We start from the raw sequence: 15161 nt of genomic DNA, 5'->3' as shown, positions 1-15161 counted from the left end.
CCCGTAACGCCCCGAGAAAAGCCGGCAGCCCGCTGCGGCCCGGTGGCTGGTCTTCAGGGGAGTGTCGGGCCGGGGCGGTGTCAGAGCCGGGTCAGGGGGCGGGCCGACTCGCGCAGGCGCAATCGGCGCGCGGCGCGCCCCAGGCAGCCCCCGCGGCCGCGCGCCGCGCCCCGCCCCGCCCCGCCGGCGCAGGGGAGCCCTCTCGGTGGCCCCGCCCCCGTCCGCGGCCCGCGGAGGAGGCGGAGGGGGATGACGTCTTCGAGCGGGGCGACGGGCATTGGGCGCCATTTTGAAAAGGCAAAAATCCCTCCCTGGCGGCGGCGGCGGCGGCGGCGGCGGCGGTGGCGGCCGGGCTAAGGTGCTTGGGCGGCAGCAACGCGGAGGCCGCCTCCTCCCTCCGCCGCCGCCTCGGCGCCCGCCCGCCGGCCGCCGGCCATGGCAGGTGAGGGGCCCGCGAGGTCGGGCAGGAGGCGCGGGGCAGGAACGGGGAGCAGGGCGCGGGGGGCAGGGCGCGGGGCAGGAGCGGGGAGCAGGAGCGCCTGGCAGGGGCACGGGGCAGGTGCAGGGGACGGGAGCGGGGAGCAGGGCGCGGGGAGCAGGGGCGCGGGGCAGGAGCAGGGGACAGGAGCGGAGAGCAGGGCGCAGGGGTAGGAGCGGGGAGCAGGGCGCGGGGAGCAGGGGCACCTGGCAGGGGCGCGGGATAGGAGCAGGGAGCAGGAGCGCCTGTCAGGGCCTTGGGGCAGGAGCGGGGAGCAGGGGCGCCCGGCAGAGGCGCCGGGGCAGGGGCGCCAGGCGGGGAGCAGGGGCGCGGGACAGGAGCGGAGGGCGCGGGTCCTGACGCCGCATGTGTTCCTAGGAGCTGGAGGCGGCGGCTGCCCCGCGGGCGGCAACGACTTGCAGTGGTGCTTCTCGCAGGTCAAGGGGGCCATCGACGAGGACGTGGCGGAAGGTAAGGCGGCGCACCTTGGCGGGGGGCGGGCGGCGGGCTTCTGCGCCCCGGACCGGCCCCACGTGCTTCCCTGCCCGGGCCTCCGGGGACCCTGGTCTTGTGGCCGCTCCCACTGGTGGGGGTGCGCCGGGGGCGCGTGTTCTGCGCTCTGTGTGTGGGCACGGGGGTCCCGTCCGTAGACAGGAGTCCGGCCCAGAGGGGTTATGTAAGGAGCCCAAGGTCACAGAGCCTGCGGAGATCTCGGTCTTCTCGGTGGGCTCTGGGTTCTGCCCGTCTCTAGTGGCTGTCTCCTGCATTTGGTGGAACTGCGGGAATAATTGCAGAAATGGGGGACTCCAGAAACATAAAATTTGGATAACTGCAGAACAGTCGGGGTTGGGTGGGCAATCCCGCAGGACTAGGTTGGCAGGCGGTAGTGCTAGACCCAAGCTGCCAGTAATCACCGGCGCGCTCTTGGCCACGCTGTTTTGCCTCAGTTTCTTCATCATTAAGGAGGGTTGGACTGCTTGATCCTTAGGTCGCTTTCTGAGGTTCTGAAATTCTTGAGTTGTCAATTCTTTCTCCTTCTCCAGTGATGTGTTTTAAAGTTTCTACTCCAGATTTTACTCTTGAACCTTATGGTATTACTTGAAGTTGGGGGGCCTTTTCCTTAGTCATAGCCTTGAAGGAGCCAAGGCGCTAAGTTTTAGGGTGGTGGACAGGAAGCTCGGGAGTGTCTCCTGTTGCGGTTTCCCACAAAGCTGCGTGTCATCCTAAAGTGTAAACCGCTTCTGTTCTTTCTCATATTCACAACTGAATGCAAAGCCGGTGCCTGGAGACTCAGGGGTTACATTGGAGCTTTAGAGTGACGTTTTATTGTTCGACCATCTTCCTGAGCACTGTGAACCTTTAACCTTCTCCTAAAACCTGTTTGTCTTTACACGAAGTGCCCCTTCTTTGCCCCAAGTAACTAACAGCCTCCAGTCTGGTGTCTTGCCCCTTTTCCTCCACTTTGGCCCCTCCTATGACCTTTTGCTTCCTCCTCCTACACCCTGCACCTCTCCCTGGCACTGTGACATCTGGAGGCCCTTGGCCCCATGGGACAAACAGTCCCCACATTATTAAGCAAGTAAAACTGTGCTCTAAGAAATTGTAAAGATCTATATAGTTTGAGATTGAAACTAGGTGATTTTATATAACCTAAATAGTTTATTGATTCTATTTCTTTTATACTCATGTAAGATATACTGCTTTTTTTCTTTTGCTTGCGCCAACTGGGTGATACTCAAAATTTCTATTGAAAGTAAAGCAAAACCTGTTTGTTTAGGGTTAGGGAGGTGAAAGGGCTTAATGCCTATCTTAATTTCTGGTTTCTTTCCCTTTTTACAGTTTTTGTTGACAAGCTGAATTAAAATTTAAATCTAGCTAAAATGGTGTATTTTAAGTGTGATGTTATGCTTTGAAAATGGTATTCTTTCCTTAAAAAAATTGTTGACAGAAATATTCTGTTCTGTGAATTAAACTAATTGGAACTTCTGGCAGTTTTAAACCTCTACTTTAGGTAGAGTTTTGAATACATCTAGAAGTTTGATATTTCGAGTTATCTTTTTGTAAGATTGCTTTGTAGTAATTGCCCACGTCTTTTATGATTGCTGTATGTATTCGAAGCTTTCTGTCTTAATCCATTTATGCTATGGCCTTAGCAATCCATCGGGGCTAACATTTTTATAACTCTTGATGATTTTGTCAAATAGTTGTGGTAGTGTTTATTTGAACTGTATTATTACCATAAAAGTCGATGATAAAGAAGGAAAATGTAATTGTTAGCAGCTACTGGTTGTTAAGCAATGAGAATAAAGAAGCTGGCTGTGCCCAAACTCAGCCTTGATGGAGAGATGTTGATAAGAGAGAATTAACAGAAGATGGGTAATTTAAGGGAGGTTATTGTACACTGATACTTGGGCTGTAAAACTTAAGGTGTGGTAAATTTGTTTGTTTAGATTTGTGGCTTTTGAGGCATTTTGCTCTGGTCTTAGCTCTCCTGTGAAGAGCTCCGCTGTACTCCTGCCTTTGGACCGGCTTTCTGCTTCTGCTGTGGTGGATGATCGGAAAGTGAGTGAGATGAGGCAAGGCTCCCATCCCTACCTGACTAAGGACAGCGCCCAGTGAGCGTGAGTGGTGCAGGGTACGCAGGACTCCCCTGACTTGAAGACTGAGGAGTGAGTGCAACGGAGAGAGAGGCTTTTGATTTCCTTTTTGTTTTTAAAACTAATAGTTTGGGGGGACTTGAATCATAACTCCTGAAGAAAGTATTGCATGTGTAAAATTTGATGGCTTTTTTCCTTTTGTAAAGCACAGGGGTTTGCTTATGGGTCTGGTCAGCCATAGTGTTAGCAGGGATTTCCCATCTCCCTGCAAGTAGGAATAGAGCTGGGCTCAAAAGGAAGTTAGTGATTGTCCTGCTGGTGACAAGATGCATGAGTGCCAGTCACTGGGCACTTGCCTCTCTCTCCTTGCCTAACTGCAAGCTGGCTGTGGCTGTAGTCATCACCCCCAAAGGTGGAGCAGGTGAGATTTTGTGCTTAGATGATCAAGAGTCAAAATAGTGAAACCGGGGGGAGGCTTCCAGAGGAGGCAAGAAGTTGTCTGTCAGCCTGTGCCTCCAAATACTTAGGCCTTAAACGGTGACTGCTTTTTGGAAGTCATTAAATGTGAAGGTTTTTCATGCATCATGTTTAGTCATTGTCACCCAGCTCCTGTTCCCCTTCCTTGGACAGCTTTCACTGGATGAACGTCTTTTGCAGACGTCACATGACGTTATAGTCCTTGGCTTGTCTGTCTTCAGCAGAGTGTGAGCTCCTCAAGCTTGAAGGCTGGGTGCTTCCCCACCCAGCACCTCGTAGAGGACCCAGCCTGGAGGTAATGATGACTCGCAGTTGTCGTCTTACTATGCTCCAGAGATAGCTCCAAGTCACCTGTGTCCATTTAATTCAACCTTCACCCAACCCTCAGAGGGAGGAGCTCTTCTTCTTCCCGGTTTTAGATGGAGAAGCCAGGGCACAGAGGGCAGTTAACTTGGTGAGCAGCCACTATATGGCAGAGCCAGGGTTTGAAGCCAGGCCAGCGAGCTCCAGAGCCTGTGTGTGCTGTCCTGCTTCAGTGGCCTTTCGAGGCCAGTACTGATGAAGGCCCCACTGTGGGATGTGGCTGCGCAGCCTTGCCACTGCTCTGTCCTCCTCAAGCTCAGGGGAGATCTCTCCACCAGGAATTATAGGAAATTGCCTCTGAAAGCAAATGAACGTGAGAGACTTTAAAGGAAATGCCTATCAGAGTGATAGAAGATCAGTAGCAGGGGTTCAAGGGTGGCCATTCTCAAAGGATTTCAAGAATAGCCATCAGGGAGGGTAAGTGACTGAGCACACGATGCAGCAGCTTCTCCTGCCAGACACCTGAACGTGTCTGTGGGCGCCTTCTTGCAGGCGCCTTTGCACAGGAGTTGCTTTTCTAGAGAACAGTGGGGAGAGCTGGAGTAGTGACCTCTTACCTGGTTTTGTCTAGCTTGATAGCACCTGGTTCTTTTCATCTCAGAATTTGTAGTTTTAAGGGTCTTAACTTTTTTTTGCATGATTTTGTTTTAATCTCTTTCTTAATCCACGTTGATCTGTTGCTTTGAATTAGACGTTAATCTTTTCCTGAAGAAATAATACTCAACGAAACTAAAGGTTCATCTGCTTAACTCAAGCTTGAGTCTGGGGAGTTGTATAAATATGGGTATCTGGGTAATCTGGTAGGGCCATCCTTTCTAAAGGGGTTTACATAGATATTATGAAAGAAAAAAAGAAACATGTCATTTGGAGAAGGGTAACACAAATTAAGGGCACTTGGGTATCTATACCAGGAAGTTATTGTGTCTCCTTGAATATAAGATGCCTCTGATTTTAAAGATGTTGAAGTGTGGGAAGATGTACTCCTTAGATGCGGTGAACTCTGGTATTTGTGAATGCAGAACTTTTCAGTCATAGTCATTCTTTTTAGAGTATTGTGATTGCTTTTTTCTGTGTGTAGAAAATAGACTATCAGTACTTATCGTTGATCTTTTTTTTTAAGTGACCATGGGACACAGTGTCTGGTTATTTGAATTATTCCCAATCTGATGTCTACATTCCATTGTAGAATTCCCACTTACCTAATATTTATACCTGTGCAATTGAAAAAGACCTTCAGGAAAGCATCTTCTGGGGACAGCGTCAAATATGAAAACGGTCTAGTAACATTCTTGTAGTTTAATTTAGGAGAGAGCTTCATGGGGAGATTCTGCCTTTAGGAAATCAGGGGTATGTGTGGTGTTCTTGAGACGAATGTATTCAATGTACTTACTGAGCACAGCTACATTCTAATGTCTCTGCAACCAGGCTGGCTAATTCGGAAGATAAGACTGATCTTAGTTATATAATCAGATGTAGGTTTAGGAGATTTGGAAGTATTCAGTCATACTCCTTGATTTTAAAAGTCTGTTGTTTTGATGGGAAGTTTGGGCTTCAGTTCATGTCTGCCATTTATCAGGTCTAACGGCCCTTTCTGAACCTCAGCTTGCTCATCTAGAAATTACATCATAAGATTTTCGTCAAGATCAAACAGTATGCAGTGCTTTTGTGACCTATAAAGTGGTGTTCAGGTCTTAGATACACTCTTAATTAATTCTCATTTTAAGGTGTTTGGGTTTGGTGGTAGCTATATTTAAGCATAAAAATAGCTGTTTCTTGTTTTTTCCTGACCTCCCCCTGGTCTCTCCACTGACCCCAGATCCCCTTCATTGGGCCTAACCTTTTCCCATTATTATTCAGTGATCCTTCCCATTCCTTTTTTTTTTTAAGATTTTATTTTTTCCTTTTTCTCCCCAAAGCCCCCCGATACATAGTTGTGTATTTTTAGTTGTGGATCCTTCTAGTTGTGGCATGTGAAATGCCACCTCAGCATGGCCTGATGAGCGGAGCCATGTCCGCACCCAGGATTCGAATAGGTGAAACCCTGGGCCACCGCCAGCAGAGCGCGTGAACTTAACTACTCCGCCACAGGGCCGGCCCCCTTCCCATTCCTTGATTTTTGCTTCTGTTTCCTTCCCATCTTAGAATATTCTTTTGTTTACTGTGTACTTTCCATACCCTACCAGTCCTTCTAAATCCATCTCAAATTCCACTTTCTTTATGAATCACTGCTCAGCCACTCTTCACCTCCAGCATTCTGTCTTAGACTCTGACCTTTCCTTTCACGTTACCGTGATGTTTGGCAGTTGGCCGTACCTGTTTGTTGTTCCCCAGTTTTAGCACATGGGTTAGGCTTGTCTCTTCAGCGTGATGTTAACCAGGATATGGGAAGGCGTTTGATACAAATCCCATTTCAACCCTCTTACTAGCTTTGTGTTAATGTGACAGGTTACTTACCTCCTGTTTCCTCATCTGTAAAATGGGTGCTGTTCCTTGTGACCGTCACAGAGTTGTTGGGAAGATTCCAGAGAAGGCAGAGAGAGCTCTGGCAGACAGGCACACAGAAACTGATTATTGTGAAAATGTTGGTATCTTAAGAGACCCTCTCGCACAGGAGAATAACTTACTCTCTGTTGTTCCAGGGAGCCAAGTTAAGAAAATGAAGGGTGTTATGGTGGCTAGCTGTCAGCTTAGTTCACCTAAAACGTTGACAACAGCATCCTAAAGGGCTGCTTGTTCTGGATGTTAGAGTAGAGAAACCCAGTTCCTGCCTCAGGAAGCCCTCCATGTAGACAGAAGCTGGGAAGCAGACGGGTCAGTGCACTGTCCTGAGAGCAGGGTACGTCAAGGGAATGTGATCCAAGTGCTGATGCGTGGCCTTGCGTTGGGGGTGAGGGGAGGAAATGAAGGTGTAGAAAGAGAGAGGAACGGAAGGGGAGAGGAATGTTCCAGATAGAGGGGGCTTGGCATGGAGATTGGAGAGAGCATGGTACATTCTGAGAAACCAGAGTACTTGGCATGTTCTTTCTGCAGAGAGGGGAGTGGCTCCTGATGAGGGGCAGGCCAGCCAGCCGGGGCCAGAGAGTGATGAATGAAAGCCTTGAATACTGTGCTGAGGACTTTGAATCGTGCCTTGAAGTGATGGTGATGAGCCTTTGAGATTGTAAGCAGAGGAGTGACATCAGTTCTGTGTTTCTTTAGGAAGGTCATCCTGGCCTTTGGAGAATGGATGCCGATGGAGTAAGAATGGCGGCAGAAATGCCAGTTGCGAAGTTACTGCAATGATAAAGGCTGGAGGGTGGAGAAAGACAAACACTGCCTGATTTCACTCGTCTGTGGGAGATAAACACACACATAGAGAGGGAAAGCAGATTGGTGATTGGTTACTGGGGGCAAGGGAGGGTGAGGGGAGAGTGAAAAGCACGTGTGTACAGTGATGGATACAAACGAGTCTTTTGTTGGGAAACACATGTAGTCTGTACACAAGGTGAAATATAAAGTTGTACACCTGAAATTTACATAATGTTATAAACCAATGTTACCTCAATAAAAAAGTAAATAAGTAAAGGCTGGAAATGTGAGCTTACTCTAACTAAGAGGGTTGCAGAGGGCCCAGTAGTAAATGTTTTAGACATTGCGAGCCAGACTGTCTCTTGTAACTCCCAAACTCAGCTCTGCTTTTGTAGCAGGAAAGCAGCAGCAGACCCCACAGGATGAATGGGCGTGACAGTGGGCCAGTAATGCTATAGTCCTGTGTCGCTTAACAACAGGGACGAGTTCTGAGAAATGCCTCATTAGGGGATTTCCTCATTGTGCGAACATCATAGAGTGCGCTTACACAAGCCTAGATGGTATAGCCTACTAGACACCTGGGCTGTATGGGACTAATCTTACGAGACCGCTATCATATGTGCGGTCCATGTTGACTACTGTGTCATTACACGGCGTATGATTGTAGTGACAAAACAGCAAGGGCCAGATTGTGCCTTCAGCTTGTGGTTTGCTGGCACCTGTGCTGAACCAGTGGTTCTCAAAGCCTTTTGGTTCCAGGAGACGTTTACACTCTTAATAATTTTTCAGGACTGCAGAGCTTTTGTTTGTGTGGGTTACATCTATCGATATTTACTATATTTAAAATTAAAGCAGAGCAACTTAAAGTATTTATTATTTCACTTTAAAATAATCTATTACATGCTAACATGACATTTTTAATGGATAACAACTTTCCCCAAATAAAGATTTAGTGAGAAGAGTGGCATCGTTTTACACTTTGCAAACCCTGTGGTATAGGGCTCAGTAGAAGGCACCTGGGTTCTCAGATCTGCCTCTGCGTTCCATCTGTTGCGATGGTTGTATTGAAATATGTGGAGAAAATTTGGCCTCCCACTTACCGTGTGGTCAGAAGAGGGAGGAGTGATTTAATAGCCTCTGCATACAGTTGTGGAGATTCTTTACTACGACAGAACTGGACACATGGTAGCTTCTTAACTTTCGGTTGGCTTTGGAACTGAAACCATGTCAGTGGACTTTTTATCCCCAGTTACAGTAAAATCCATGGTTGTGTCTTGACTTTGAGTGGATCTTTTGCTTATGTGTGTGATTTGGTAACATCACACCTTGGCCACTTGGAAATGTTGGTACACTGAGTTATTAAAATCTTCTAAATGTTCATACATTCATTATACAAGTTAAAGGAAATCGCATTTGTTAATATCACCACTGATCTCATCAGAAAGATCTTAAAGTGGAAGCTTTCAAATTAGTAGTAATAGATACAACTTTTCCAAAATTCTAATTTTCTCTTGAAAGCTTGGATTTTATCATTGGCAACAAATATAGTCAGTTTTCTGTGAAGTGAGAGGCTCACTTGGTTCGTTTTTAAGAAAATTTCTGCCAGATACCAATCTGAATAACCATAGTGGGTCACTTCTTTCAAATAAAAATTGCTTTCCATGAAAAAGTTCAGCTTGCAACGCAGACGACTGTGCGTGTGCTTTCCCTTGAGGCAGTCACTGTACACGGGGGTGCAGCAGACATGCTTTAGGCGTTGTGCCCATTTTACTACCAATAAGATTCAAAAGACTCACACCAAAGGGTTGGGATTGAGTAAATTAATTAGTTTTATCATTCCTCAAGGACATGCCTAACTAAAATTGGCCTTTTTCCCTGTACGTGTGTGGTGTGAACAGTTCAATACCAGCACAGCGTGGTGCTGCTCCCGGGATCCGTGCTGAGGCACCGGCAGTTTCAGCCACTGTCACTGTTGCTCATCTGTGCGAAAGACAGCACAGTGAAAACAGCAAATGATGTGGTGGTGTTATCAGGGAAATAATTCTGACCTCATGACCTCTGACAGGTTCTTGGGGACCCCCAGGGGTCCAGAGACCACATTTTGAGAGTTTCTGCTTTCAAGCAAGCTGTTACAGTAGGAAAAACAGAACAAGGCAGATTTCAAGATTGACTGTCTCCTCTCATCTTCACTGGATTTTATTTTTGTCTCAAAATCGGAAAGTAGTGTTCGTTGTTTAAAGAAGTCGAATGATACAGATGTATGAAGAGTAGGGGTGAAAGCTCCTCTTCATCCCGTTGCTGTCCTGGAACCTCCCCAGAGGGAACTTCTCTTAGCAGTGGGTGTATGTTTTTAGATCGTTTCCTATTTAGTTTGTGTATGAGCAGTTTTTTTATTCCTTACGAAACATGAGTCCTTTTATAAATACTGTTTGCAACTTGCTGTTTTGCATTTCTGGTAATTTGCAGTCTTACAGCAACGCGGGCTTTTTGCTGAGCTATGCAGATCCTTGAGCTCATTTGGCCCTTGCTACACCCCCTTGAGATGTAAGTGCTACTGTTGCCTTCGTGTACACGTGAGAAAACTGAATCTCAGGAAGGTTAAGTCACCTACTCAAGGTCACAGAGCTAGCTGGTGCTGGACTCAGCATTTCAGTCCGGGTGTTCTGAGTCCAGAGCCACACTTAAATATGTTTAACCCTGCTGCCTTCTTGCATAGTTCTGTTTGATCCTTTTTTGATGGCTGCATAGTATTTCATTGTACAGATTACCTCATTTATTTAACCCGTAACCTGTTGGTGGTTCCAGTTATTGCTATTACTAAAGATGCTGCAGTAAAGAGTCTGGTACATTCATCTGCCTGGTACAGGCATTTCTGTGGCTTGATTCCTAGGAACAAACACAGTGTTAAAGGCCACGGGTGTCTACACTTTGATGCTGCAAAATTGCCCTCCAAGAGATGGTTTGAACTTCCACCTGCCCGCTCGTGCGGAGCGCACCAGCCGGCCTCGCTCCGCTGCGGTGGCGGCCAGTCCTCTGCTGCAGTCTGCATTCCCTGGTCAGTTACGCAGTTGAGAGTTTTTGTTGACTGTTTGTATTTCTTCTGTGAATTGGTGGATCATATCTTCTATCCATTTTTCTACTGAGCTTTTTTTTCTTTTCTTTTCTTTTCTGTTTTGAGGAAGATTAGCCCTGAGCTAACTGCTGCCAATCCTCCTCTTTTTGCTGAGGAAGCCTGGCCCTGAGCTAACATCCGTGCCCATGTTCCTCTACTTTATACGTGGGATGCCTGCCACAGCATGGCTTGCCAAGCGGTGCCGTGTCCACACCCGGGATCCGAACTGGCGAACCTAGGGCCGCAGAAGTGGAGCGTGGGCACTTAACTGCTGCACCACCAGGCCGGCCCCGTACTGAGCTTTTTAAAAGTCAACTTTTAAGAGCTCTTTATACATTATAAATAGTAAGCTCTTTGAATATTTTTTATTATTAACCTTGAATTTTAATTCTTCTGCACCCATGTCATACACTCTCCTACCCAGAGTTCAGTTAAGTCTACTATGTATGTGTCTTTTGCAAGTGCATTTTTTGTTGCTGTTGTTGCTGTTGAAAATTAAGAAAAAGCTGAGATCCATTTTTGGTCAGTAATGGCGTAGAAGAGAAACAACGTGTGGGACAAGAAGAGTGATTCACAAGTTGAACTTAAATTAGTAGGAGGAGTTGAGAGCTCAGAGGCCCGGCAACCGTGAAAACAGAAGATCCTGGAGGATTGACGGCAATCTTGGTTAGGGTTTTACATTTACTCGGAGCATGGAACAGACTTTAGCCTATTTTATCTAGATCTCCAGAAATAACAAAACCACAACTAAAATAGGAATGCAGTTGTATGAATACCTAGAACATGTTTATCTTCTTCTGTATTTTGCACTATCCCTAGCACAATCCTGTCACATAGGAAGGATTTTAATACAATTTGAATTCTCAGTGAGTCACTATCCCTGCCCCAAAGGTAGCAAGTTCCCTGACAATAATTAGGAAAATTTGAGTGAAAAAATCAAGTGATAGGTCTTCATTTTTAACCATCTATAGGCGTGTTATTCGTTTTTTTAAAAGGGGTAAGTAAAAGTTAATGAATCATCAAAGAAATGGCATTAATAGGTAAATTTAATTAAAGCAATGATGAGGTCTTATTTTTGCTTTACATTTCTGGAAACAATAGCTCTACAATTATTTTTTGGAGAGCTATTTGGCGTATATCTATCAAACTTTAAGCAAGGGTTGGGACCCTATGATTCCACTTACAGGAAGCCTGTAGGAATGTGCCAGCATTTCAGGAAGACGGATTAACAGAGGTGTGCATGGCAGCAATAAAACTTCTGAAAAACTTAAATCCCCAAAAGTAGTGAAGTGATTAAATGCTTTATGGTACACCCATATTGTGGATTTAAAGGGGTCTGTGCCTGTTGGAAGACTGTCTGGGGTGTATTAGAAAAACAGCAACTTGCAGGACAGTGGTCTCATGTAACAGTGTGATTATAAATGCAGAGGTCTGAAAGTTACCCCCAGTGGTTAACATTGGGGGTGCCTGTGGGGACTGAGGGTCAGATTTGCATTGAAGAGGGACTTTCACTCTTATTTTACACACTTCGTATTGTTTAATGTTCCACACCAAGGATTGGTTGCTTTCTGTAATAATGAGGAGGAAAAGGCCAATTAAGAAAAGGCGCAGACTAGCTTTATAACATCTCAGAGGATGGAAGTTCCCTTGCGGCTGCTTAGGAACACCTGCTGTCTAGGCTGCTGCTTCATTGTGTTTGAAAGTACCTTAAACACTTCCTAATTTTTTCTTCTGCTTCGGGTATCTAGAATGAGAAAATAGATGTCCATAAAAGCATATCCATTGCAGAAGCTCTGGTTTCATAACTAGATGTAAAACAAGGCAAAACAGCAGCCCAGCTAATAATACTTATTACTATTGAAAGGGGACTTCAGTGGCTTATGTGCACCGGTGCCTTTGTCTACGTCTCTGACTTTGTTAACCATCGGGGACTACTTTCAGCCTTGGTTCTGCTGTTTGCAGTGACCTCGGTACCTACATATTCTAAAGAAACGTCATAATTTCATTATTTTTTGGATACACCTTACATATAGGAGAAATGTTTTAAATCTTAAGATTCAACTGTTTGTTACCTCACATTTATGATGAACTTTCTAAGTTGCTTTTAAAATAAATAAGAACATTTTATTTGACCTACAGAGAAAAATATAATAGGCTGAAGTGGATTTGGATTTTTTTTTTGAGGTCTGGGAATTTTTTTTAATTGCAGTAACCTATACATAGCTTGATATTGATCATTTTAACCATTCGTAAGTATACAATTCACTGGCATTAGTTACGTTTGCAGTGTTGTATGACCATCACCACTACCTACCTATACCCGAAACTTTCTCATCATCCCAAACAAAAACTCTGTGCCCGTTAAACAACACCCCCTGCTCCCCTCCCCCTGCCCCTAGTAATCTCTGTTCTGCTGTTCTGTCTCTGTGAATTTGCCTGTTCCAGGGACCTCATATAAGTGGCGTTATACAGTATTTGCCCATCTGTATCTGGTTCATTTCACTACGCCTGTTTTCAAGGTCTATCCCTGTTGTAGCATGTATCAGAATATTTTAAGACTTTACTTTTTTAGAGCAGTTTTTGGTTCATAGCAAAATTAAGAGGAAGGTACACAGATTTCCCATATACCCCCTATCTCCTCACCCACCCACCGCCTTCCTCACTGTCAGCATCCCCACCAGAGTGGGACATTTGTTACAATTGAAGGAACAACACTGACACATCAGCGTCACCCAGAGACCATAGTCTACATTAGGGTTCACTCTTGGTGTTGTACATTCTGTGTGTTTGGACCAATGTGTCACGTGTCCATCAACACAGTATCACACAGTGTTTTCACTGCCCTCAGACTCCTCTGTGCTCTGCCTCTTCACCCCTCCCCCAGCCCGCGGCAACCACTTACCTCTTTCCTGTCTCCATAGTTGCACCTTTTCCAGAAGGTCATATAGTTGGAATCACACAGCATTCAGCCTTTTCAGATTGGCTTTTCTTTCACTTTGGTATATGCATTTAAAATTTTTCCATGTCTTTTCATGACTTGAATATCTCATTTCTTTTTATCACTGAATAATATTCCATTTTTGGGGTGGACCACAGTTTGTTTATCCATTTACCTACTGAAGGACATCTTGGTTGCTTATGGGTTTTAGGAATTATGAATGAAACTGCTATAAACATTTGTGTGCAGCTTGTGTGTGGACATAAATTTTCATCTCCTTCGGGTAAATATCAAGGAGTGTGATTGCTTAATCACAATGTAAGGGAATATTTAGTTTTGCCAAACTCTTCTAAAGCAGCTGCGCCAATTTGCATTCCCACCAGCATGAAAGAGAGTTCCTGTTGCTCCGCATCCTCCCCAGCGTTTGGTGTCAGTGTTTTGGACTTTGGCCATTCTGATAGGTATCAGAATATCTCATTTTAATTAGCATTTTCTTGATGGCATCTGATGTGGTGCACCTTCTCATATGCTTATATACTATCTGTATATCTTGTTTGGTGTGGTGTCTCCTAAGGATTTTTGCCCATATTGTAATTGAGTTGTTTTCTTATTGAGTTTTAAGAGTTCTTTGTATATTTTGGATAACAATTCTTTATGAGATGCGTATCTTGCAAATATTTTCTCCCAGCACGTGGCTTGTCTTCTCATTTTCTTGAATGTATCAGAATTTCATTCCATTTATGGCAGGATTCGATGTGGATTCTTTGAAATAGGAAACGTGTTTCTAAGCTACTTTTTTTGTTTGTTGTTTTTATTCACTGAATGTAATTTTCAAATTTTTACTCTCAAACAGTATATGTATTCCTGAAAAGCTGTTTGGAAATTGAGTTATTTGTATGTATTGAGTGAACTTACTGGTCAAAAATAGCTTGTTACAATTTTTTTCTAAAGTAAATAATCACAAACTGAGAGTGGGTAATTGTTTGCTTGAAGTTTGGTAAATCTCTGACTTGTTTTATTATTTACCTGATAAATTTATCTCTCGATAATCTTACCTATTTCATGATTTCTGTAACTTAGAAATATCTTTGAGTTCTATCATGTGTGTTTAAATACACTTAACTATGTTTATTTAATAGAAGAAAAAACCTCAGGGCTGTTTGTGTTCCCAACAGATGCTAATAAAAGATGACATTTAGGGAGAGAAACATTAGCACACTTGTTTGTCTCGTATAGTAGACTAGGTTTATAGGTCATTTCCCAAATTTAGAGATAGAGTCTTCTCCTTTTCATACAGATTTCTCAAACTAGTGACCTTTTTTGTGTAGACCACGAAAATACTAGTCGCTGTCTTCTTGCTAGTTTGAGTCTGAAATTTACCAGTGAATAGTTGTTATTGTTCCTTGTCTGGGTGTGCAACAGAGGAGAGGAGCTAGCAGAGGAAGCTTTACTGTGAATAGGGAGTGACCAGGGTGATAAATGAACTCTGCTCTCCTCCTCAGTCTTTTACTTCTTGGTGCACCCATTCTCCAGATGTAGAAGGTACCATGAGCAAAAGCACTGCTCTGCAACAGACGTGGTCCTAAGACTTAAGCAATTACCTTGTTAATTGCCATTGTGCTGAGGGCTCCGGAAGGAGTCAGTAGGCTTCGCTGGACAGTGGACCCTTGCGCTCTAATGGGAAGGACAGACGGGCTTGGGCAGAGTTGAGAGGGATAGGCAGAGCTGTCCAGGCAGAAGGTAGAGCACAGAGCAGGACTTGAGACTGGAAGAATTACGACCAGGGCAAGGAACTGGAAGATGCTCGGGTGATCAAACCATAGAAAGCAAAGGGGAGAATGGCGTGAGGATTTTGATCTTTCTTCTCAGGTCAGGGGGAATTCACCTGATGTGTTTTAGTAGGAAAAT

General features: G+C 45.1%; 1 protein-coding gene across 5 annotated transcripts in view; it reads left to right on the top strand.

Moving 5' to 3' along the window:
- Nucleotides 1-223: 223 nt before the first annotated feature.
- The window catches only part of PPP2R2D (protein phosphatase 2 regulatory subunit Bdelta), a 49758-nt gene continuing 34820 nt past the window's right edge, over nucleotides 224-15161 (top strand). For 2 of the 5 annotated variants that reach the window (XM_044748498.2, XM_070480868.1), the window contains exons 1-2: nucleotides 270-442; nucleotides 857-949. In XM_044748498.2, coding sequence (XP_044604433.1) covers nucleotides 436-442; nucleotides 857-949 — 100 coding nt within the window. In that variant the 5' untranslated portion in view covers nucleotides 270-435. Of the gene's footprint in view, nucleotides 443-856; nucleotides 950-15161 lie in introns of all 5 variants that reach the window. The other 3 variants (XM_044748490.2, XM_044748502.2, XM_070480884.1) reach the window with 3 other exon arrangements.

The sequence above is a fragment of the Equus asinus genome, chromosome 2 (genome assembly GCF_041296235.1).
Source record: "Equus asinus isolate D_3611 breed Donkey chromosome 2, EquAss-T2T_v2, whole genome shotgun sequence".
NCBI classification, from domain to species: Eukaryota; Metazoa; Chordata; class Mammalia; order Perissodactyla; family Equidae; genus Equus; species Equus asinus.
Note: the sequence above shows the minus strand (reverse complement) of the source record. Positions and strands in the feature narration are given on the sequence as shown.